The 25,080-nt window shown below is 43.3% G+C and overlaps 1 protein-coding gene across 4 annotated transcripts in view; it reads right to left on the bottom strand.

Annotated features, from left to right (window-relative positions):
* Positions 1-24,695: 24,695 nt before the first annotated feature.
* Positions 24,696-25,080, bottom strand: part of TCF20 (transcription factor 20) — a 128,878-nt gene continuing 128,493 nt past the window's right edge. For all 4 annotated transcript variants that reach the window (XM_054272453.1, XM_054272480.1, XM_054272472.1 and 1 more), the window contains one exon: positions 24,696-24,919. Coding sequence is in view for 1 of the 4 variants with exons in the window: in XM_054272480.1 (XP_054128455.1) it covers positions 24,902-24,919 (18 nt within the window). In the remaining 3 variants the exon portion in view is untranslated. The remainder of the gene's footprint in view (positions 24,920-25,080) is intronic.

Genomic DNA, 25,080 nt, shown 5'->3' with positions numbered 1-25,080 from the left:
TGGTGATCAAGGGCTTCTTCCCACATTGATTTTCATGACACATGCACTCAGATGACAGAGGAAAAATGGGAAATGTGGCCCCAGGAATGTCAGTGGACATTTCCTCATCACCCCACCAGTAAAAGGATGCTACCTTGCCTGTTTCACTTTAGTTTGAGCCTGACCTTTATGAACTTCAGCAGAAAAATATTCGCCTAGGTCCTTTCAGTTTTACTTACCCTGGCTAGAGCCAAAGAGCCAAAGGCTGTTGGACTCCCATCATTCACCTGGGGACTCTAACAGGGATGGTTGATCAGAATTGATTTAATTCTAATGAACATCACCCTTCTGATGGAAGGCCATCAGAATAGGAACTCTCCAGCTACTCTGCTTCCTGTGGCTCAGCCTTGACATAAATTGACACAGCTGTAACCTGAGAAATGCACCAGCTTAAGGAAAAGACCCCTACACTGGCACTGACTTCCCAATTGACATCTTTCCAAAAGGTCACTTGGTAAATGATCCTTTCCTGCAAACTTGACAGCTCCTCCACTTTTGGCTAGTAGCATGGATGGCCAGGCCTGCAAAGGAGTGGAACAAGCGCTATAGCTTCATCGTTGCAAAAGAACAGCTTTCAAAGCCAGCAAAGAAACAATAGACAACAAATCTCTTTCTGACACAGAGAAAAAGGGTCATTACTCTTCTGAAGGATGAAAGATGATGATTTGCATTTCTTTTCAATAAAGTAATATTTTGAGCAATTTACAAGTCAGAGAAAAAGCCCTCCAAATCCATAAATATTAATTTTAGCTAACTGCTGCCCCACTGTGCTGGCTGCATATCTTTGACAGAGCACAGTGAATTTAGAGATGAGCCAAGTGGAATTACAGAAGTTGCATGCAGGCATTACCATTCTTTGAGTGAAGGCACTGAAATACAAAAAGGCAACTTCAAGAAAAAACTTATTAATCTTGCAAAACAAAGCATCCAGAACCAATATAATGCAAGAGTTGCCATTTTAAAAAATTTAGGCAACTTTAGTTGAGCATTTTTGTCCATATTGTCCATAAGATCAGATTTAATTATAATTACATGCTGTATTTCCTTTTTGAAGGACCTTCCCTGTATTCAGTGCTCAGAGTAGATGAGGATCACTTACTAATCTGATTTTAATTATGGCTTTTGTCTTCCAAGTCTGTTTTGCACCTACTGTTCACACCCTGCCCATAAAGGTGGTTTAGATGGGCTTTTCCACAGTGATCATCAGTGCCTGCGTGGGTGAGGAGCAGGTGGTCATTTGTCCCCAAAGCGTCCCTCAGAGATGCCACCAATGGAGGCAAATGACCTTCTAGGGGTTGGAACTGAGTGTAAAAGTCTAGAAGGTTCCACACACAGCTGTCCACAGCACATGGCCAGCTCCCAGCTGAGGCTGCAAGCAGCTTCTGCAGATCTTCCTGCAGGATCACAGCTTTGGCACCCTGGACATGGAGGTCAGAGGTCAGTGCCTGGTTATGAAACCTGCTGTTTCAGTAATTACCCAGCACCACATACTTCTCTCTCCACAACGGTGGGTGAAACCCTTCCAATGGCCAAAGAGATGCTCCTTCTTCCCTCCTTCCTTCTTTGCTCCAAGTCTGGAGCCAACCAGGAAGCACTGGTCACATAGCATGAATATTTCCATGAGCTTCCAGAAATTTTTTGTCCAAATCCCATCAGGCTGACTGCTTTCCCCTTCACGCCTCAGACGTGGATGGACACAAACCTCAGCAATTTTCCCTTCTGGAGAAGCAAAGCCTCTTGCAAGAACATTGGTTAGTGTGAAGCCTGCTGCTCTCATTCCATGGCTATCCGTCTCCCAGGCTACAGCAGAGCTGGGGCTGGTGAAAATCCCAGAAACCTTTCCTCTTTGGTGGCCTCTTCTAAGGCAAAACCCCCATGGTCTCCCACCTAGTTCCAGATTTTCTTTTAACATTCCCCCACATTCTTTTTTCAGCACACAGTGTCTCTTTTGCCAGTTATGCCTTCACTCAGCTGGCTTCCCCCTGACCATTTTGGTGCTGGAATGGGCAAGGGGTGCGTGGCAGAGACCAGCTTCACACTTGTCATTTGCCCTTAGCAGCCCTGGCAGCCAGCAATAACCAGCACCTGCTCCACTCAGACATCTTGGGGGAGTTTTAGATGAAGAACTGAGAGCTCTATCAGGTGCACACAAACTGGGTTTTCAAGTGCTTGTAGCAGAGCCAAGTTTGAGCACAGTTTTAGAGAGCTGCTGCAATGTGTCTTCCTAACAGAAAGCTGCCTCCTGCCAAATTTTGCCTGTAATGCTTCAAAGCATTCAACTGAGACAGGAAAATAGCACCAGAAATTTTTCTAATGGGTTTGGAGAAGGTCATATAAACAATGGATTTCTAAGAAAGATGTCAGCCGTTAGAAAGGCATGAACAAACTTTTGGCTGAATGTTCCCAAACAAGTTTAGCCTGAAGCACAACTCCAGCTCTGGAAATTTTAGTCTCAGCTGGTTCATTGTGACTTTCTTGGCCTTCAGACAGGGATTTTAAACATCAGAAGCATTTCTACAGCCTTAAGATGGACTGTGCTAACAGCTTGTTCATAATAAAGCAGTCAGCAAAAGTGAAATAGCCAAGTCTTTCATAGTTACTGCTACTATGATTTACTGCCAGCCTTCCCACATTGCAAAGAAATCTGTTCTTCAGGTTTTTCTTCCTTAAATTCTCCATGGCTTCCTACCCTTTTCCCTATATCAATCACAGCAGGTCACTTATCACCAAAGTGAGTTGTAGTTGAACTTTACTTCTTTCACCCATCCCTGCCCATGCCTTTACCCCACATGCCATCCAATCCCCAGACATGTCCCTTGCCCTGAAGGAGCAATGATCTGAACTTGGCGCCAAAAGCAACACATGTCTCTGGCCCCCTCTCTTTTACCTCAGAGAGACAACTCTGTGCTGGTGCTGGAAGATGTCAAGAGACGAGCTCCAGTGATGTTGTGAGCAGTTTGGCCGAGTGAGCTGTGCAGTTGCTGCAAACATCAACATCTGGATGAATGAAGCAGCCACTGAGATGAAGTCACCCCTAGAAAAGCCTTGGACAGTGAGGACTGAAAAATGAAAATGATAAGAGCAGAATGGCTTTATTTGACTTGACGTTTCACAGAGCTTGAGATGATCCAGGACTGGGCTCACACGTACACGTAGCACTGCCCAGCAATGGCTTCAGCAGCTCAGCAAGCCCAAAGCTGTGGTTATGGGCCCGAACCACAGCATCCTGGTCATGTTAGCTGGGGTTAAGCAGAGATCAGAGCCAGCTGGCTTGGTTTTAATGGCCAAATTCAGTTCTCTCACAGGCTGAACTGCTCCCACTGTTACTTCAATCTGAGTTAGCCAAACAGAGCTCAGCACGTGCAATTTCTAAGCCCAGTGCAGGGAGGAAATGAATCAAGGGGCTGCTTTGCACAGGTTGTGGTTCCAGCACGGGTCCAAAATGCCTCCTGAAGATTCCATTAAACTTCTGTGATATGTCTGAGCTCTGGGAAGGTGCCTGCTCATTTGGAAAATGACTGGCAGCAGTTGCCTTGACTCACATTCTCTTGTGAAACTGTCAGAAAAACATGGCCTATGCACTGATACCGTAGGCTGTTGATTTCTCTCAGCTGCTGGTGTTGGTTTCCTGCTTTTTCAGCTTCTCAGGAGCTGTGAGTATCTTGCTATTCTTTTCATGTTTGGTTTAATACTGATACCTGGGGGTTTTTCTTTGCTGTAATGAGAGCATCCCGCGGAATTTTGGAAACAGCTACTGGCTAGAACCCTGTATCTTTTTTTCCCCCCATAAGAGATACATTTACGTCCACACAGAAAAACTCATTCTACTTTTCTATAGACACGTTTGGAAAGAATGGTGTAATTAAATCCATGGTTTGGAAGCCAGACAGACAAAACAATCTTGATTTGGTTTCTGCCATTGATTTGTCCTGTGACACTGAGCTATGTCACTACCCAGTTAATAATAATTTCATTTACTTATATTTTTCCTAAACTTCTTGAGTTGGAGACGCCCTGGTTGTGATTTGTGCATATTTCAATTGAGCCATTTAGTACCAGAATTCAGGAAACTTTTAACAGCTTTCCTATCTACAAATTTGTTTCTGAAGCCTACAAATTCATGTATTGCAGACAGCAAAAGAAAGCTTGTTTTGCAAACCAGCAGATTGCTGTTGGAACACACTTTCTCTGCGACCTGGATCAATACAGAATGCATTTTAAGATTCTTTTTTCTGTTTTCTATGGCTTCAATTAGCCTGGCAGAAATAATTTCCAATTCCATTAATGTCATCCTGTATGACTCTTCTGCTTAAGGCTTCTGAAGTTGCCAGGAGAATAACATGGACTTGCCAGGGCACAGAGCTGGGCTTTCTCATAACTGTCTGGGAAATATTGAATACCTGGTTTAAATATTAGTATTTTGTAAGGAAAGAGCACCATGTATCCCCGCACTTAGTTTCCCAAAGCAATGTTCATGAACTGAACATGCAGAAGATGGAAAAAGGCAAATACTTCAACCATACACATTTCTGGGAACGTGGACAGCAGAGAGTGGATGTTGTGCCGGATAATTTTCCTGGGTTTAGGATTTTCTTTGCACTCAGATACCATCATGATAAATGTAACTATGTTTCTCCAAATGTTAGATTATATAGGTGATTTAAATGTCCATCCTCAAATGGAATGCTGAATACTTAGCAATGCTGAAAAAGTTTGTTTCCAGTAAAGCTGTTATTTAATAAATCTTTCTTCTGTTTAAATTCTTCAAACAAATACTTGAGACTAGATTCCAGTTAAATTCTTCTAGTTTTGCTCTTTACTCAGTGCTTTATATATTAGAAATAATGACACTGCTTTTTAGGTATTGTTTTCCCTAGTGTAATCTCAAGTGTAATATAAATATAAGGAGTCTGTCTTGCTTCCAAGCGGCTTAATACAATAATTTCATATTAGAAAACATTGCAGTTTCAGAATTAAATAATATCTGCCTTTCTGTGTTCATCTGAATAAACAAAGGAATGTTACATGAAATGTCTTGAGGCAGGTCCAGTAGAAGCCCAGAATGGAATTTGGGTGCAGAGATCAAAAGTTCCAAGTCTGGAGGCATAACTGGTGATCTGCTTTCCAGGTAAGCATGTACTTGGTTCTCCATCGTACTTTAATCCTTTTGCTTTTTACTGTCTCAGATTCCAAACAGTGTGAATGTTAATGTGCACACAGTAATTTTGATAATTATTTCATGCTTGGTCTGTTCAGTATCTAGAGACTAGACTTCACAGTATTTCACTCTTCAGAGAGGCTTATTATGTTAGGAAGTTTCAGACCATGTGTGAAATGGAGGCTGATTTAAGAACCTTGTGAGGTTTGACAACAGGTATTGCTTTTTGAAAAGAATATAGAAAGAAGAGGCTCTGCCCCACATTCTCTATAAAGCCTGAGTAGATAGTGAAGCTTCCTTCCCCCAAGTCAGAATACAAAGTTGTAAGAATTCCTCAGCATGACGGGGAATCAAACTAGAGCTTCCATCTGTTAGGATGGTGGGCTAGCTACCAGACAGTGGCTGCATAGTTTACTAAGATGTATTAACTGTGCTTTGGAGGTAGCACCACTGTGTACAGAAAAGAAAAAGTGCTCCCCTGAAATAGTGACAGAGTAGATCTGTCTGCATGGCCCTGCAGTCCCACAGCATACGCTGGCCTGATACTGGGTAAACTTATAGTTTTATAATTGAGAGCTTGTCACCTGAAGAACCCTTAGCATGGGCTACAGTCATGCTCTTCCTTGTTCTCCCTGACTGTCTCTGTGACTTTTCAGTTCTTGAAAGAGTGGCAAAGCAAAATGGTGGGAAAATGTGCTCTACCTTCACAATTATGGAACTTGCTGGGGAAATCAAAGCTTCCTTCAATCAGAAGAGGAACTTGAACCTGTATATTCCATTTTGTGGAGAGTTTTAGGAGCATAAAGAGAAGGGGAGAAAACAATAAAAGAAAAACCTCTCTAAAAGGAAAGAATAGGCTGTGCTCTGTCCTGAATAAGAACTGGGACAGAAGGAGCCTCTGTTTCCCAACGGGCAGAGATATTTTCTATCAAGTATGGGTGATTCAGGTAAGCTGGGGAACAGCTGCTGACTGACTATCATATTTGTTTTGGCTCAGTATGCTTCATGGCTTGGAGCCTGTTCTGATATATGGGACTGCTCCATGAACCCTGTGTGCCTCAAGTCCACTAGCATAGAGAGTAAATGTGTAACTTTTAGGTTTCTAAGTCAATTATTGGATATAACTCAGAAATTATGTACTTGAAAAGGGAGTTAATTCTTTATTTCATCTCTGGTTTTCTGTCCCAGTCACAACATTAGTAGCTACAGCCTGAAGAAGGTTCCTGCATTATGAAACCTCTATAGGGGTACACTTACTTAGGAAAAAAAACCTACTAAACACCTTCTGACACACCTACTCAAAATGTATTGTAAATGATAAGAAATTAAAGGTGGTATCATAAAATTACTAAGTAAAGCCAGAGATGCACTTCTTGTTCTTTGTAAAGCTTATTGTATAGTAAGTTTCCATAAATGTTTCATTCATTGATGAACAAGGAGCTTCTGGCAAAATTCAAATATAAAAAGGCAGTTTATAGAGGGTGGAAGCAGGGATGGTTAACCTGAGAGGAATACAGAACCACTGTTTGGCATGCAAAGATATGTTTAGGAAAGCCAAAGTCCACTTGTAGGTGAACCTGAGAAATTATGTCAAAAGCAGCAAGAAAAAGTTCTTGAGTTCACAAGTAGCAAAAGCAAGAGTAGGGGAAATGTGAACATACTGCTGAATGGACAAGTCATCCCATTCGCTTTTATTGTTTGCACTTTACTTCAGAATTTTCTCTCTTTTTTTTAGCATTTCATTTCTTCCATTTCTTCTCCTGTGTCTTTGCTTACCTTTCTTCTCTGATTTCAGCATTTCAATGGGAATAATTTTGGCAAGTTTCAGTGCTTCTCACTGCACCTCATTTCATCTCAATACACTTGGTTGTAGCCATCCTATTTGCAAATTTTCTGACTTTTTTTCAATTGCATTTTATGTCATCATATCTCCTATCCAGAGTGTTTGTTAGACTTTGTTCTCTGGTTTCAAGGTTTCAGTGAGGATCAGTTGGGCAAGCTTCACTCCATTTCCCTGCACTTCAGGTCATCCCAGTCACTTTCATTGTTTTCAATTTGTTTCAGAATTTTCTCTCTTTTTTTAGCATTTCATTCCTTCCATTTCTTCTCCTGACTCATTGTTTACCTTTTTTCCCTGATTTTGGGAAATGAGGTGCAGTGTAAGAAGCAAAATTTGCCAAAATTACACTCATTGAAAATTATGGTGCTTGAAATCCTGAAATCAGGGAACAACATGAATGGACAGAAGAAGAAAGGGATGAAATGAAATGCTAAAAATAAAAGAGAGAATTCTGAAACAAAGTGAAAACAATAAAATGGTCTTGGATGACACAAAATGCATGGAAATGGACCAAACCTTGCTGAATTACTACTCATTGACATCTTGAAATCAGAGAAGAAAGTGAAACAATCTGAGTATGGTAGATTTATAATAAAACTAAATTCAATGTAAAGAAATAAAACAAAATTCTGAAATGAAGTGATTGTAATCAAATGTAATGAGATGACATAAAGTACTTCACTTTGCATGCATTTTGGAGTTGAAACATCCCTGAAGGTCTGGGCTTTGTGGTTTTCACAAGCCTAACCTGAAGCACAAGTCTAAACCTAAGTGGCTGTGCCTTAGAGGGTAGCACTCAGCTGGCTCCTGGCTCCATTTCCTCTCTTGCATAATGTGTTTAATGGAGCTGTTTACTCCACTATGATGAAGAATCTACAAATCCTGGTGCAAAGGGCATTAATGAGCACTGACACCAGAATGATTACAAATCAAAGATATATGTTGCTAATGATCTCAAATACAGATTAAAATAGATAAAGAGCTAACCTGAAGACTCTCTTTGGTTCCAGGAAGTGTCTAGCTAGGATCTTTTTCTTCTGGCAGAGGGAGTTTTTCACAGGAAGCATTTTGCAGCTGTTTCCATGCCTTGGAAGGATAGTCAGAGATGCTGCTTTTTCATAGTTAGGTCCTCAATTTAGTAATTTACGAATAAAATAAGAAAAAGGGAAGCTAATCTGGCTAACCCGGTGTTTATGGCTCTCAGGAGCAGGCAGAATAACCTTGGGTGATTCTGTCTCCTTATAGGAAAGCCAGATTCGAGATTTCAGCAATAATTCTCTATCTTTTCACTCATTAATCATTAATATCAGATGATAGTAACACACTAATCTGAAAATATTCAAACATACCATTTTGATGATCTAAACCCTCTGTGAATAATTTCTGAGAGAACAGTATGCTTGCTAGAGTACAGAGTTTATTATTTTTATACATAATGCAGCATCAATTTCTCATTAAGAATTTTTCATGGTTTTATCTGAAGAAAACCCTTTCTGTCAGGATAAACAATGACTTGAATACAAGTCAGCATTTAGAAGTTTTTCTCAGTGTGCTGAAAATAGAAGATTGCTGTGTGTACTATGACAGTGAAATGTGGGATGTTTATATTTGATTTTAGTGTGATGCTCCCAATGATAGTTTATGCTTCACAAATCCAAATGTGCATTGGAACTCAAAATGTGTATTTTGTATTTCTGTAGGAATAGAAAACCCTCAAATAACTTTTGATTTGAAATATTGGCACAGTTTGCTCACAGATGAATTAGTAACAGTGGGAGCATATGGAGTGAAATAGAAATTATCAATGATGGAAGTTCATGCAAGACCTTACTACTGGGCTTTCAGTTTGTCAGTTACCTTTGCAGCTCCATACCAAATGATCTGCAGGTTACTTTCGCCAACAGTACTTGCTACACTCTCGCAGCAACTGCACATAACAAGACTAATTTTCTGTGCTCATTTGTAATTGTGTTTTTGTGTCAACAAAAATACTCACACTCTTTTACTCAGGAGGTATCCACAGGAAGGAGGAAGGATCAAAGATGGTGGCTGCTAGGGAAACTGAGAAGGAAAGTAATTTTGTGATTTTTAAGCTGACCAAAAGTCCAGGTTGCTGCTGAAAGACATCACAGTACCATGCAGCAGGTGAGTGGTAAAGAAGCATCCTGGGATATGTTGGTTCCTGCTTCTTTCCTTCTGATGGCAAAACAGCAAACTCCTTGACATAAGCAGCTTCCCCACCTGCACAGAAACAGGGGCTTCCTAAAACTGCTGAATCCCAGGATCCCTAGGAATGGCTGTGTGGCACCTGCAGCTCAGAACGAGGTGTCCCTGAGCACCAGCAACATGCAGGCCTGAGCTAGACATGAAAAATGAATGCTTTTGAGGTGATAACACTTTAAAACTTTCTGTTGGGTTTCTTAAAAAAACCACAAAACCATGAAAATTTTCAAAGCTATGCCACAGATGGAGATGACAAACCTTAGCTCTCCTATGGACTAAACACAGGCACTATGTATGTGAGTTAAATCCTTTCTGCAGATCCTTTCTCATTTGTGCTACTCTAGGATAAAACATATTAACTCATAACCAGAAAGAGGGAAAGGCCTCACAAAAATCCTCAATTGCTTTTTTAAACTTAATTATGAGTTATTTCTTTTTTCAAAATCAAAAGCTTTTTGATTTGTGTTCACTTTGTTTTGACCTAAGACCTAATACCTGGGATAACCTGTGCACTCTGAGTTAAAAATCAGCAACTATTTCTAATGCTACCTGTTTTCCTGTGCAAGTCTTTTGATAATGAAGGGCACCCCCTGTGCTGACAGCTTTGTGGCATACGGATCCCATCGCATACGTGCTCCTGTGGAAACAGAATCCACATGTGTTCCTACAAGCACACCTTGCTGCTTGTGCTGCTGGAGGGAACAGCAGTAGGGGGAAAAGCTGCCAACCCCAGCCAAGCTGACTTCCATGGTCTCTGCTGTGTCAGAGCTGCCACTGATCTCGCTGCCTTCCCCAGCTGGTTGCTCTCCAGGAGTGGCTTCAGACAGACCCTCAGGTCAGAGGCGCCTCCTCTCGGTGTCACACAGCACAGGAATTTTCAGCCAGAAGCACAACGAGAGGGGAAAGGCTGCAGATCACACAATAAGCCAAATAACAACAAAATTTGTCGCCAAAAAGCATTCAAAGTGCAAATGCACCCACACCTCTAATTTGTGGCTGAGAGCCGATGAAACCAAGCCTCAAGCCCTCTCTCTCCCCACAGAAAGGCAGGCTGTAAAAACCTCTGAGAGAGAAACTTTCATCTCCTGCCTCATCTGCTCCGATGATTACACTCTGCCCTACAGATTACGAAGGATGGTTTCTCACAAGCCACAAAATCAGGAGGTGCACGCAAAAACTTCCGTGAAAGCCTGCTATGCTTTCCCATGAGAGCTGCTGGAGGAGGCAGCGGGCTCAGCGAGAGTGGGGTGAGGGCTTTGTGCCATCCTCCAGCTGCTACAGACGGCCTCCGGCCGGTCCCCAGCTCCCCACCCTCCGTCCCCAGGGAAGGCGGACACGGGTTTTGCTGGAGTACGAATGTCGAGCCTTAAGGTGGCAGCACCAGACAGCCCTCAGCGCCGCGCCCGCAGCTCTGGGCCGGCCAGGAGCTCGGCAAGGACAGAACCACCGAGGGCAGCGATCGAGGAGGGGCAGGGGAGCAGGGGGGCAGAGGAGGGTGCGAAAAGCTCGGGGCTCTGAGAAGGAAAGGGATTTCGGTCCTTCTTCCCTCAAGCAGGCTAGGCTTGGCTGAAGTCAGGATGAAGACTGCTGGTCTTCAGCTGAGCATCAGTTTTGCTGGAAAGTAGGAAAAAAGCAAGCAGGGAGCTACCAGGGAATTGCAGTTAGAAGAAGTAAAGCTTTGAAGATTCGAGTCTTTGGCCCTCTAGGAAGGAGCTTCAGAAGGCAGGCAGTGATCTACACTCCCCTGTCCTGGCTGTGGAGGGTGGGACTGAGGCACAGCTCCCTGCAGGAACTGCATCCAGAATAAACACCTACTGCTGCCCCAATTCCCCAAGCTACTCTGGACAGTTGCACCAAAGGCCTGCAGGTGTGCTGGATTTGGGGATTAAAACCACTGCTAAATATTTTCAGGGATTCAAGCAGCCTGACTGTCCTAACCTGTCATACCACCATGAACTGCTGATTTTATAGGCAGGGTAGAGTCAGATTCTTCTCCAAATGGCACAGTGACAGGACAAAAGGCAAATCACAAGCTGCAACAATGAGAACTGTGACTAGATACAAAGAATTGCTGCTCCGAGAGGACAGCTCAGCACAGGAACAGGGTCCCAGAGATAATGTGGAGTATACTAGAAGGTTTTCAAAATTTGACTGTTCAAAGACGTGAGCAGGCTGGCATAGTTCTGAGGCTGACCTTCACAAAGCCATCAGGTTGGACCAGAGACCTTGAAAGGTGCCTTCCAATCTGTTCTATAACAGGATTTCTGGAGAGCTTTAAAACATGAATGTAGATGACAAGTAAAAATTTCATGTGTGTCCTGGCTGTAATAGTCATGGCTGCTGGATGGGTTTCCTGATCACAGACACAGTTTGAATTCTTATTTAAGTTTTTGATCTAGAACAGGTATACCTTTGCAAACACTGCAGAAAATTTCTTCAGTTTTGGAAAAGAAAAAACCAAAGTTTTAAGAGTCTGAAATAAATGTTCTGATTCTGTAAAAGAACAAGAAGAGAAAGAGGGGGGGGATTGGGGGGTGCAGAATCTCAGGACTTCAGACCTGCCTGGATGATGAAGACGTGATAGGCCAAAAATCCAACAGGAGAAGTTGGTGAAGTGTAACAGCACCGCAATAGACACCAGATACCAAGGCAGTAACCTCTGCATGAGCCTGGAGATACTGGGTCATTCTGTGTTTCCTGAGAGACAGGGACCAGCTACAGATAACCCTTGATCCCACATCAGGGTGAAAGGGAGGGCTCCTGCTTTAGCTACAACTCCAAAACAGAACCTTTGAGTTACACCACAACAAATGATGGCACACAGGTTGAGTTACCTGCGAGCAACACAGCCATGCAATACACAGATCACCTCTAAGTAATGAAAGATGGAGAAGTGCAATGACAGTCTTAGAGATAACCTCTCATCAGTGGAAATGAGAATGGAAGTGTTTCCACCTGGTCACACCTCTTATGAACTGTCTTGGGCTCTTTGAATCAGAGTGCCACAAGGCTTTTCAGAATGACTGGAGATAGTTGGCTGCTCTGGCAATTGCAGCAGGCTGCAGCAGAAATCAAGCTCAAACACTTGCTGTCAGTTGAGGCAGAAGTGAAAGCAAAGTGAAAATACAGGAGCTGCTGTGTTGTGTGGCTGTGAGAAGCTCATTTCAAGGATGAGCATGTTGGAAGCTGTGGCCTGAAGGTACAAATCTTGCTTACTCCGTGGAAAGGGGGTTTTTTGTTTCATGTACACTGCCTGTTTGCCAGACAGAGGCTCAGTGCCTTGTGGGACATTTTGAGTTGTGACATTTTAATTGCTGCAGTGCCCCCTGAACTTGTGACAGACCTTAGCTGTGGTTTTTACCACTCCCACCCAGGTCATACAAGCTGGTCAGTAAACATTTTTTTCTCCACTTCTGAACCCTTATGTATTTCCAGACATATATGCAGGCTTACATATCAAAAAGGTAAGGACATATTGTGGGATCTCAGTCTCTCAGAACTGGGGTGCAGGGTGAACCAGACTACCCCTGGGGGGCTCGGGAGTCCTGGAATGTTGCCAGAAATGTCTGGTGGCTGGACTTTGATCCCACATGGGAGATGACATCAGTATGAGGACGGGAGGATTTCACTGGGGTGAATGGTGAAGGGACAAGTTAATTAGAGTGTGAGATACAGGGTTTAAGATCCCTGTACAGGGGGGTCTAGAGAGGCAAGATGGAGGTACTGGGGCGTGCCCTTCTCCTTCTTCTTCTTCCTCTAAGCCTCCATCTTCTGTGGTGATGTTGGCACTCCAGGATTGGACCTTACTAGGGGAACACTGGTTAATAAGGATAGAGGGTATTGGAGAAAAATGATAAATATTGTATACGTAACTCCGGGTATAAAGATAGGTGACCGCCCCAGGGGCTTTCGGTGTGTGCCCATGGCTGACTGCTGAGCAGAACTCTGTCAGGCCAAGAGAAAATCTTTTAGATAAGCAATTAATAAACACCAAGACCAAGAACAAATCTGAAGCTTCCTCTCGTCCTTTCGAACCCGGGGGCCCAAGGCCATCTTTGGGCTTTTTCCCAGACCATCTAAACAGCACCAAAATCCAACAACTGGCGTCCGCTGTGCGGGCTATCTCCCACCAAACCTTTCGGGGGGGGGGAAAAAGCCCTGAAAAGCTGAAGAGCCAAGAGGACAGCACTGATAACTCCAGAGGAGAGAAGCCTGAAGAAAGAAAGAAGAAAAAGAAAAAACCGGCCGGGAGAAGCTGCAAAAATCAGCAGTCACTGAGAATTCCATCTCTCAGCTTCTGCTGAAGACAGTTCGTAGCAGAGCGGCCTGGACTGGGACCAGAAAGGCGCCTCTGATCCATCCCTCGTGATCTGCTGGACGGAGAACAAGGGCCTCCAGACCACTCTGACAACAGATTCGGTAAGAAGGCCAAAATAAAATCATGGGGGCCACACTCTCCCAAGAACAACGGGAAATCTTATCCACCTTACAAAGTGTAGCAGAATTATATACAGAAGGGATCCCAAAGAAAGAATTAAAACAGCTGTTATTATGGGCAAGGCTCAATTATCCACTTGCAGAGACATATCTGCTGTTCGAAGTGGGGTTTTGGCAAGAAATTAATAGGCATTTATATATTTTAGCAACAAAAAAAGATGAGACAGCGTTAAAGCTACTCTCGCCGGCAAGAATCATGTTACAAGGTATTTCAGTGCAGTCTAAAAGACTGGAAAAGCAGCGAGAAGCTGCGGTACCCTCAGAGAAGGGGGCGGAGCGGCAGAGCTCCGGGAAAAAAATTGCTCTGGCTTTGAAAGGCCAGGGGGAAAGGGCTCTCGAAAAAAGAGAGCAGGAAAAAATATTAAAACCCCCGATCAAAAAATGCAACAAACCCCAAGGGCGTCCTGAAACTCCAGAGAGTGTGGAGGAGTCAGGAGCAGAAGGGGGGGAGCAGGAAGATAAGGGATCGGGGGGGGGGCCTGTTCGCGGTGAAAGCGGCGACGCGGCGGCGGCGGCGGGCGCGAGCAGTGCGGGTGAGGATGAGGAGACGCGCACGGAGGGCGAAACTCGCAAAAACCGGGGTGTAGACTCACACGCGGGCGCGAAAGCGGCGAACGCGGAAGGCGGGCTGTGGGAAAATGTGCAGGCTCAAAGGGCCGCCGCGGCGAGACGCAGGAGGCGCGCGGTTGTGACGTCAAACCCGGTGCGACGGTCGGCTCGAATCGCGGGTAGAGCCGGGGTGCCGGCGGGAGAGGCGAACACAACGTCAGAGGAGGAGGGGTCGGATTCTGGGACAGACCGAGGGGCTGGAACCTCGGAGGTGAAACAGGGGGGAGACGATGACGTCACCTTGGGGGACACCGGAAGTAGCTCAGAAAGTACGCACGCGCAGAGAGTAGGACGCGCGCGGACCCGAGCCCGGTCCCCTGTGACGTCGCGGGTGAGGAGGGGCCGTGTTAGGGATTCTACGTCCCGGGGCTCCACACCGTCTCCAGATCTGGCGCCTTTGGTTCAGAGCCTCGGAGTCCCAGTCCCTTCCCTTCATGGGAGACGCCGAGCCGGAAGAGGAAGTGGGGCAGTCGAGATTGCATCGTCATCCGAGCCAGGGAGGCCGGTGACAGCGCCACCTAGTGGCAGGAGGGCGGAAGTGCACGACATGCCGGGTCGGCTCGGCGGAGCCACAGCGCCATCTCGTGGCGAGACTGCAACAATGCAGCAATTTTTTCCAACAATATATAAAAAGCACCTCGAAGAAGACAATGTTAACACGACAAAGGGATTATCCATCTGATCCACCGATCGTGAGACATTTTCTAAACAACACACAGGCAAAGCTAAAGGGAGATCCTTTGGTTTTGGTCAGAAACCCAGAAACAGGTCAAATAGAGGGTCCTTTCAGACTAATCACTTGGGGAAAGGGTTTCGCTTGTATCTCCACAGATCGAGGTCTGAAGTGGGTGTCGGTGCGGCATGTGAAGCCATTCCGAACACGAGAGCACGAGAACGCTGATCCGAGAAACAAAGAGACGAGTACTCAGACAGAAGTCGAGACTCAGACTGCGAAAAACGACCCGGAAGAGAAATAAAAAGAACCTAAGGACTCTGGGGGGTTTTCACACAAAAGCGAAGTAATGGGTTTCATGATGCTTATGTGCATCGTTCTTTCATTCATTGCAGTAAGCAGTGGGGGAGATTTACCTGTTAGTCAACCAAGGCAAAATGTATGGGAGGCTTTAGCTCGGGCAGCGAATTTAGATAGTATCTGCCTGACACATTCAAGACCAGGTAAACCGTTTTCAGCATGCATGGTTGGATTGCCAGTGGACCAATGGCCTGTTCCAGGACACTCTGCAATTAACATTTCGCAGGTCATTAAAAATCCTATAAAAGAGTGGTGTGCTTGGACACACCTGCTTCCTGTGGCTTCTACAGAACCTCAGGAATTGGAGATTTTTGGGTCCATGACAATGAGACTCTGCATGCAGTTTGAGGCTCCAAAAGACACAAAGGCGAAAACTATTGATTTAACTCCCACTCATGAATTTTATAAGAATGCCTCAGCTTGGTGTAAATATACAAAGAGAACTACCAAAGGATCGATCCAAGTTCCGGTGCAATTGCCGCGGGGTCTGTTCTTAATTTGCGGGGACAGAATTTGGCACGGCATTCCTGCTAATGCCACGGGAGGTCCATGCAGCATTGGGGAAATTTCAATGCTATCGCCTGATTTGAACATGTTAAGAGAGGGAAGGCACAGAGAAAAAAGATCAATACAGCAATATGCGGCAGATTGCAATGATGAAATGTTTTCTTGGGACAAGAAAACGAGTATTGCTACAGCAATCTTCTCACCTCAGACAGCATCGGGGGTGGCCCTGACTCAGATCGACCGCATGGGTTGTTGGTTGAGCAAACATGCGCGGTCTGTGTCTGTCACATTGGATGACATGTTAAAAGACGTCAGTAGTGTGAGACAGGCGACTCTTCAAAATAGAGCAGCAATCGATTATCTATTGCTCGCTCATGGACATGGGTGTGAAGAGTTCGAGGGGATGTGCTGCATGAATCTCTCAGATCATTCAAAGTCAATTCATGAAAATATCAAAAATATAAAGGACAGCATAAATAAGCTTGGCGAGATCACAGGATCATGGATCGATCAACTGGCAGAATTCTTTGACATCTCTCCCATTTGGAGAGGAATCTTAAAAATAGGGTTTTATGTTTTAATAGTTCTCCTAGTCCTCATACTTGTTGTCCCATGCATATTTGCATGTTTAAAACATGCAATGAATCGGATGGCGAAAAAGATCTTTTTGGTGCAAACAGAAGGGGGAGATGTGGGATCTCAGTCTCTCAGAACTGGGGTGCAGGGTGAACCAGACTACCCCTGGGGGGCTCGGGAGTCCTGGAATGTTGCCAGAAATGTCTGGTGGCTGGACTTTGATCCCACATGGGAGATGACATCAGTATGAGGACGGGAGGATTTCACTGGGGTGAATGGTGAAGGGACAAGTTAATTAGAGTGTGAGATACAGGGTTTAAGATCCCTGTACAGGGGGGTCTAGAGAGGCAAGATGGAGGTACTGGGGCGTGCCCTTCTCCTTCTTCTTCTTCCTCTAAGCCTCCATCTTCTGTGGTGATGTTGGCACTCCAGGATTGGACCTTACTAGGGGAACACTGGTTAATAAGGATAGAGGGTATTGGAGAAAAATGATAAATATTGTATACGTAACTCCGGGTATAAAGATAGGTGACCGCCCCAGGGGCTTTCGGTGTGTGCCCATGGCTGACTGCTGAGCAGAACTCTGTCAGGCCAAGAGAAAATCTTTTAGATAAGCAATTAATAAACACCAAGACCAAGAACAAATCTGAAGCTTCCTCTCGTCCTTTCGAACCCGGGGGCCCAAGGCCATCTTTGGGCTTTTTCCCAGACCATCTAAACAGCCCAAAAATCCAACAACATATGTTCTTAAAAACTACAAATTGCTATATCCTTAATGCACCTAGTGAAGACATGGGTAGGCCAAAAGAAGACTGTGGCTTTTTTGTAGGAGGTTGTGGCTAACAGACATGAAGAGGCAAGAAGTTCCACCAAGCCCTGCATTGCACACTTAGCTGCAGACTGGGAAAGGTTGTTCAGGTTTTTGATCACCTACTCCTAATGTCCAAGTTACTCAAATAAAGACTAAAAAAAGGGGCAAATCTCATTCCCTCTCTGTCTCTCTCTCTCAGCAAAAATGGTAAATACAGGTTGCAAAGACTTCCGGTGTCTGTCTCAAGCAGCTCTTTCAAAGAGGTCAAATGAAACCCTAGAAAATTAACATCAGCTGTTGTATTTCAGTTTCTGTGGCATGCCACTGACTGGAGGTAGAAAACCATACTGATGCATTTCTGAAGAGGTACCAACCAACCCTGGTGACCTGGCCAACACTCCCTCTTGAAGCACAACAAAGACAAGCCCCTGTTTGGAACGACCATTTGGATGCAAAAAGGGTTTTCTACGTTAAAGGGTGAATTTCAGGGCCTGTTGCTCTGTAGTCTAATAAATGGCACACAATGGATTTGGTAAGGTACCTACCTGGACTGTTCTTCCAAAACTCACACACAGAACTTCCCACAGAAAAGGTCATCAGCAACAGCCACCTCCACCAGTGAGGCCCTCAAATGCCATTCCAATGATCTCAGGGTTCCTCTCATGGCACAGCATTCCCTAGAAGGAACCTCAGGAAAAAATCTCCCCAGACTTTACTGACCTGTTATTTCTCCATGACTCTTTTCACATGACTGGGCCATTTGTAAAAGGTTCTCTCACTTCTCCTTATTTTCAAGAGGAACTTTGGATCATAGAACTGCTGTGCCCAGCTCAAGGGCAAATCCATCCAGCGTGGGTGGTGGGCAGTAGTTGAGGCCAAAGGGCCGTGCTCCAAAGCAGAATTTTTCCCAGTTACGGACCGTCCACAGTCATTGCTGTTGATTAGCAGCGTTCCTAATAATAATTTGTACATCTTCTGATCCATGAATCCTCTAGACAGCAACAAGTCTGCACAGTTAAAAAGATGCACCTTCTTTCCTTTTCCTGAAGCAGCAGACCACAAACTTGATGTTCGCTAAGTCCATCTTTCACATCGGTCATAAGGAATGTTTACACTTCTGCTGTAACAGCATCTTTTCCAAGTCTTTTGTGTACCCGTGGCAACGTGACACTGCTGGCTTTAGTAGAAATGAGTAGTGCAGCTGGAGTCAGTCAAGAGGCCTGCAAACCCTGATGTCCTCTTTAAGGCTGTAAATGCCTACTTCCATCTCACAGCTCTGGAAACTGTTTCTTCTCCTGGCACACTTTCCTGTCATGTAAAGCCAAGAATGATTCCCACTTGGAGCAGAGTCAAACACAACCCTGGAAACCAGCTTAGATGCCACAAAATTGGGCCATTCTCTATGGCCTCTGCCTTTGGTTGCAGGAAAAGTCTCCCTCAGCAGCATTTATTTTACTGGCTTATTTTCTTGCACAGTGCAGTTCTTTGGCTTCATTCCCAAATGGGCAGTTGTATTTTTGCCATCTATCACCTGTACAGGTATTGATTCCTCCTCAGAAGTTTCAGCCACAGCAGGACACCAGGCGAACAGAGAAACTGTAACATCCACTTTATAGGCTGACTTCCTCACCTTGGTTTCCAAAGCAGCAAAATATTACAAAACCCAGGAGTGTAACATTAAATTCATCCTTGTTCTGCTTACAACACAGTGCTTTCTTGCCTCTTTGAAATCCACTGCAACCTGCCAATTCTGAATTTCACAGTACAACTCTAAACAGTAATTTGTTTGCTCTTCTGTATTTCTTCTGACTACAAATGCAAACCGTGAGATCTGTCTTATGTGTACGTTACTTTAAATTCAAGGTGATGAAAAAGTGCATGAGAAGAAGTAGATATTGTTATGCCCCGTAAACCAGGTTGCTGTAATTCCAACAGCCTTCAAAGTAATGTCCTCAAAATAATCTACAATTTGGAGGAATCTAATAATTCCATTTCTTTGCTGAGAGGAAACCCAGTTCCAGTGGGCAAGAACTTGGGTGAAAGTCCAATTAAGTTTTTATCATACAAATGCTGTGAAGTATACAGACTCTCATTTTTTAATAAAACCATGAGAAGTGGTGACACTTCTTTGATGAACTGGCTTCAGCTCAGAGGACTCTTACTATACAGTGTAAATCTACCCTTACACCACCATTTTTATTTTCAGTGTAAACACCTCCCAGTTTTCCCCAACAATTTCTCTGCCATCCTTTGCTGCTCCCCACTAAAAGATGTGGCACTGAAAGTAAGCAATTTCAATAAAACTCAGAAAACTATTGCCATGCTGTATCTCAAAGCCAGGGAGCACCAACCTCCAAATCTACTGTGCACTCCAGTTTTGGCTGTCAGCAATGGGAGCTACAACCCAAAAGCCCCTAATGCAATACAGGTGGTATTTGCAGGTAACCTGGCTATGTTCATGTTCAGTAGCACATGCAAGCAGTTTTTATCATGCAGAGAAGAACACGTCAGGATGACTCCTGAAGCCCAGCTAGAGTGGAACATTTCTTTCACAGGGGGTTTGCTATGAGCTAGAAGACTATTTTTCTTTTTCAAATTATTTGGATGGGAGTTAAGTCTCTCTGGGCTGCTAAGAAATATCAGCATTTCGAAAGCTGGCCAGGTAAGGTCAAAACCTTGAAACTGCAGTGTTAAAACTGAGTTAAGCAATAAATTGCAAGAAACCTCCGGAGGATGAAGGGGGAAGAGAAGCAATCTCAGCTCTAAGTACTGCCCTGTGGAAGAAGCCAGCAAACAAGCGATGCTTTCCTTCCAGTTCAGGTTAAACACACTAAACAGGAAGTGGGATCCACTTAAGAAATTAAATCCTACAAAAAGATTCTGTAAGCAGCACTCTCTTCACTTTCCAGCTGGATGACAGAGTAAACCTTTTGGATTCCACCAGAAGTACAGAGAGAACAAACAATTAAACAATCACATGCAGGGATGATGTCAGCAACTATTTCACTGACCTTTGCACTCTAAGGAAAAACCTCATAATCATCTTCAGAGCTTTACATATTAATTTCTGGCTGAATAGCACAGGTCAGGTAGGGAGCTCATGGTCATGGTATTTGTATGGAGCCAATTTTTCAGCAGTGTGCATTAGCCAAGCTCTCACTGGCCTGTACCAATGCCAAGAGAAAGTACCAGACTGTTACCAGTCTCCCACAATTTTCTAATAATTACTTTTGTCCTCTGCCTTTGTTGACTAAATTCTCTGACTTGTAATATGCTGCCAGAGTTCCATCTTAAAAAACCTGAAATGAAAAACTAAACACAAACCTAAACTTGTTTGTCAGAATTTCACAGTCAGACAAGAATCTTATCCTGTTTCACAACAGAGATTTCTAACCCAAAGCCAAGATTGCAACTACTCTTTCAGCATCTCATAGCAAAGTCAGTAAAACCATATCTTTGTGTTTTCTAGATCTGTAACTGAACCTGGATTACCTGTATTCTGTTTGTTTTCATATAACTTTTAATAATTAAAAAAAAACAAAAACAGAGCAGTGGTGAATTATTCATCCTCAACCATCTAAATATCCTGTTTCACTTCCAAAAGTATGTTATTTACACTTAATTTTTTACATTTTGAGATAAAGGACTGCTTCTTTCAGTCATTCTGGCAAGCCAGGGACTAGATAGACAGATAAAATGCTGTATCCCTCTACAAGTATTTCTATAACGTCCAGGACACCCACTGCACTTGGGACAGCACAGGTAATTCCTTACATAATGACTCAGCTAATAGGCATGATAATTTATAAAATTTATATCCAAATCAACCCCCAAATGTTCCCCCTGTAACTGTGCCAGTTTAAAGTATTATCTTTCCTAATACACATTTTAATGTACATTACTGCACATTAGTCAGAATTCCAGAGCTGTCATTCAATTGCCCATATCTCAACAAACTTTTTGTTTTTTACATGCATGTCCCACCAAAAATGAATTTCTTTAGCTTGCCATTAGCTGGACTCCATGAACCAGATGTGCACCATTCTTCAGCAGATCCCACACCCTGAACGTTTTTTATTTCAATACTGTTGAACCTCATCAGTTTGTCTTGTTCTAAGGTTCAAGAATGTCACAACCCCAAGTAAAACTCCCTCTCATACCTCTGTGGTACAGATTAGTGAGGTTGGCCACTGCCCTCTGCAGGAGCAGCTGAGATGACTTTCTCCCGTGCTGCACGATCCACACTGGTCTGTGCCTCGGATTTCCAAGCATGGATTTCACATGCAATACATACAAACAACAAATGTATCGATGGGCAGCTCCTGGTATCAAGATCCCTCTGTACACATCCCAGGGCTTCCACCAGCTCCTGCAGGACTCCCTTTATCCTTGTCATATCAACAAACATCCTTTGCATGTTGAATCCATTCCCTATTCTTGATGTGAAAACATCTTTTCTTCGACCCCATGCAGCAGTGCTGACTCACTCTGGTTAGCCTGGAAGCACTGCTAAACCATCACATTCAATTCCAGCCCGTTGGTGTAAATCTCTTTCAAGAGATCCCGATGGGAGTCAGCACAGAGAAACACTTTGAAAATGAGCTGCTTTATCCAAGCTCTCGTTAGTTCATTCCTCATCCAAGCAGGCAATTCCCAAACGATGCCATTCTCATCTATACACAATCTCTTTTAAGGTTCTGCTGCAGGTCATTTCTGCTCCACAAATTCTAAATTAGCCAAGACTTCCAAACCTTTTCTTTCTTTCCAGTTTGGGGTATCCACGATGTTGAGCTGTTAATTGCTTTTGCAGGATGGAGCAGGTAAATGTTTTGTACAACAGCTTTCAAAATCCACTCAGCACTTTGTATTTTCTCAGCCAAAAGAAATTTTTATTTCCAACAGAATTTTATGACTGTTCTGGATAATTTCCAAGTTCTCCCAGGAAGCCATTACACATTGTTTTAATTCCTTCTGGCTTGGTTTTAGAATCACAACAGCTCTGCTTTCTGTAAAGCCTCGACCACCAAGCACCCCTCACCTCTGACTACAGCACTGGGGAGATTAAGCCACAGCTGAGTCAAAGGATTTTAAGTACTTCCCACTGTGAAATACTTCCCACAGAATTGACTGTGGTACCATTTCTTTATCTGCTCTACACAACTGCCACTACTTTCCAGCCACAGTGCACGAGGAAATATTGAATCTCCATACTTGCCACAAGCTCCCACATGGAAAACCTCCAAGGCTCCCTCCCAGCTACCCAAAAACCTTCTGCCTCTGCTGTGACACCACCCGAGGAGCCAAAGTGAAAGTGTCAAATTCAGCAGTTCCAGCACACACTGTTCTGCTGTCACAGTGCTACATACAGAGTTGACTCTCCACCAACATCAAATCAATGCAATAATAGGAACTTTTTTTTTGAATATGTAGAATAGAACAGACACTATGAAAAAAAAAAACCAATTTTTATTCAGTTGAAAAGAAGTCATTTACTCAATCACATTAACTATGCTAAAAATGACTTTTTTCTGACTACACCAGCAGTTAAATATTTTCAGCACCAATTCATGACACATTAGTGACATTTATCACAACAGGTCTATTTCTTAATGTAAAGGACATACTAACTTCAGTAGCTGCTACTGGGAAAGGAGTAAGCAGAAGGCTGCCTTTCTTTCCAAATATTTATGAGTGAGAGTAGCAACTTATAGAAATAAATAACTGCCAAATTATCTCCCAAATCTTTAAATCGATCTTTTAAAAATAGAGTTAAAATAGATATCTTAATATGAGCTATCATAGATTTTACTTTTATGTGCTGAATACTCCAAAATGTGAGTAGCTGAGCAAGCATCCAGTACATAACTTTTAAAATAGTTCTTCCCTCCCCACAATATCAACCCCATTTTTTTATCCATGTCATGCTGGTTAGATCCCTATTCCTAGTGACTTTCCAGTAAACAACACGCTGTTTGATATCGCTAGGATATGCTACCATCCTATGAGTGAAAGAAGTCAGGGACCTGGTGAAATACCACCAGCTCACACGAACAGAAAATTCATCCAGTCATTGGCTCGTTAACTCTGAACATCAAACAAATCCTAAGCTTTAGTTTTTCAAAGCCTTTGTGGTCTCCCTCTTGCTGGGCCAGTTCAGAAGGTCATCACTGAAGGCAGAACCGATGAAGGCAAAGAAACCAAAAAGCAGCAGATAGTACTGTCTCTGTCCTTTTAAACAAATCAAGTTCGCACAAAACAAAAGGAGACAAGGTTAAAATGAAGTTTATTAGTTTTTTTGGTTTTTTTAAGCTTTTTTTATATAAAACTGTTTGTGAAACAGCTATTTTTAATCCCATGGCAGAGTGACCCCTGAAAGATGCACTAACCCCTTTCTTAAGGCCTTAACAAGAAAAAAACCATGATTTTTTCATTGTCATTCCTAAAACCCAAATGCTTTAAAATTACATAATTTACAAAAAAAAAAAAAAGGCAAAAAAAAAAAAAAAGAAAAAAAAAAAAAGAAAAAAAAAAAAGAAAAAAGAAAAAAAACCCCTACCCCGAATAACCATATAGTGTAGGCTGTTACACTGACATTCCCTCCTCCGTCCTTAGGAAAAGCAAAAAATATAAAAATAAAAAGAGGGCCAAGTGGATTTACCCCAATCAATTTGAAGATACATTGACTCCACCAACATTAAGACTTCCTTTCATTCCCCAATCTGGCAGGTAAACCATGTCTTCCTCTCACCTGCCTTCCAAACTGAAGGCACAGCTTCTTGGAATGATCTGGGGGTCACGTTGTTGCACACAGGGCAGATACTCCCTTCCCCTGTGTGGTACAGGTGTTCCCACACCAGTGAGGTGTATGGGACCTAGCAAGCAGCAGCCACCTCTTACTCCATGAGTCTCACAACCCAAGAGTCTGCAGATGTTATTCAAGCTTACATTGTTAATAGTGTTTCTCAAAAATGGAAACCTCCCTACCCCTCAGACACAACTACTGACACCAAATTACCTGCAATCATCCAAGCCTTCCTCCCACACCCTACAAACAATTTATCAGTATTTTATTTGCATTTCAAAATTGAATTTCATAAGATGTTGTGAGAAAGAAAGCAAGAGGAACAGAGACAAATCCTGTTTGGAGTACTCCCAGTTTTGCTATTCTTTCCCACAAATGTTAGGCTCCACATGCCTTGCTTTAATTTTGGATTTAATATTTACTTTATCTATAAGTTTCTTTTTTAATTTATATGGGGTTTTTAAAATCTTAATCCAAAGCATCAAAAGGGATATAGCGCACCTTTCATTTAAAACAAAGTCTTTCAAGACTAAAAAATAGATCTTTATATATATATATATTTATCCCTCCCTCTGTAATTCCCCCCACCTGTTTCCTTTTTCCCCCTCCCCTCCCCACTGTCACTATGGAGATTGTGTCCATGGAAACAGCTGGTTCAGACTCCTTGGTCAGATTCTGTGATGTCATCAGTCTTGAGTGTGATGTAAGAATTTATGAAGGAAGTGCTGGCATTGGCAGGCACGTCGAGAGGGGGCATGGCTGCACAGTGGGAGAGATTCCATTCAGTCACGAATGTCCACTGCTTTTTATCTCAACAGCCTAACCTGAAAAACAAAGTCAAAATAATATTGGAATGGTTCCTTCCCTCCATTTGCAAACAGGCCCCTCAGGCTTTGGAAAAACCTACTCAGCAGCCTACCACAGCAGCAACACCAAGAGCTCTTTAGCTTTGTGGACTGAAAACAGATATACACAATGGTGAGTA

This window comes from Melozone crissalis, unplaced genomic scaffold (genome assembly GCF_028551555.1).
Source record: "Melozone crissalis strain CALT ecotype California unplaced genomic scaffold, PUWL_Pcris_2 ptg000004l_1, whole genome shotgun sequence".
Taxonomy (NCBI): Eukaryota; Metazoa; Chordata; class Aves; order Passeriformes; family Passerellidae; genus Melozone; species Melozone crissalis.
Note: the sequence above shows the minus strand (reverse complement) of the source record. Positions and strands in the feature narration are given on the sequence as shown.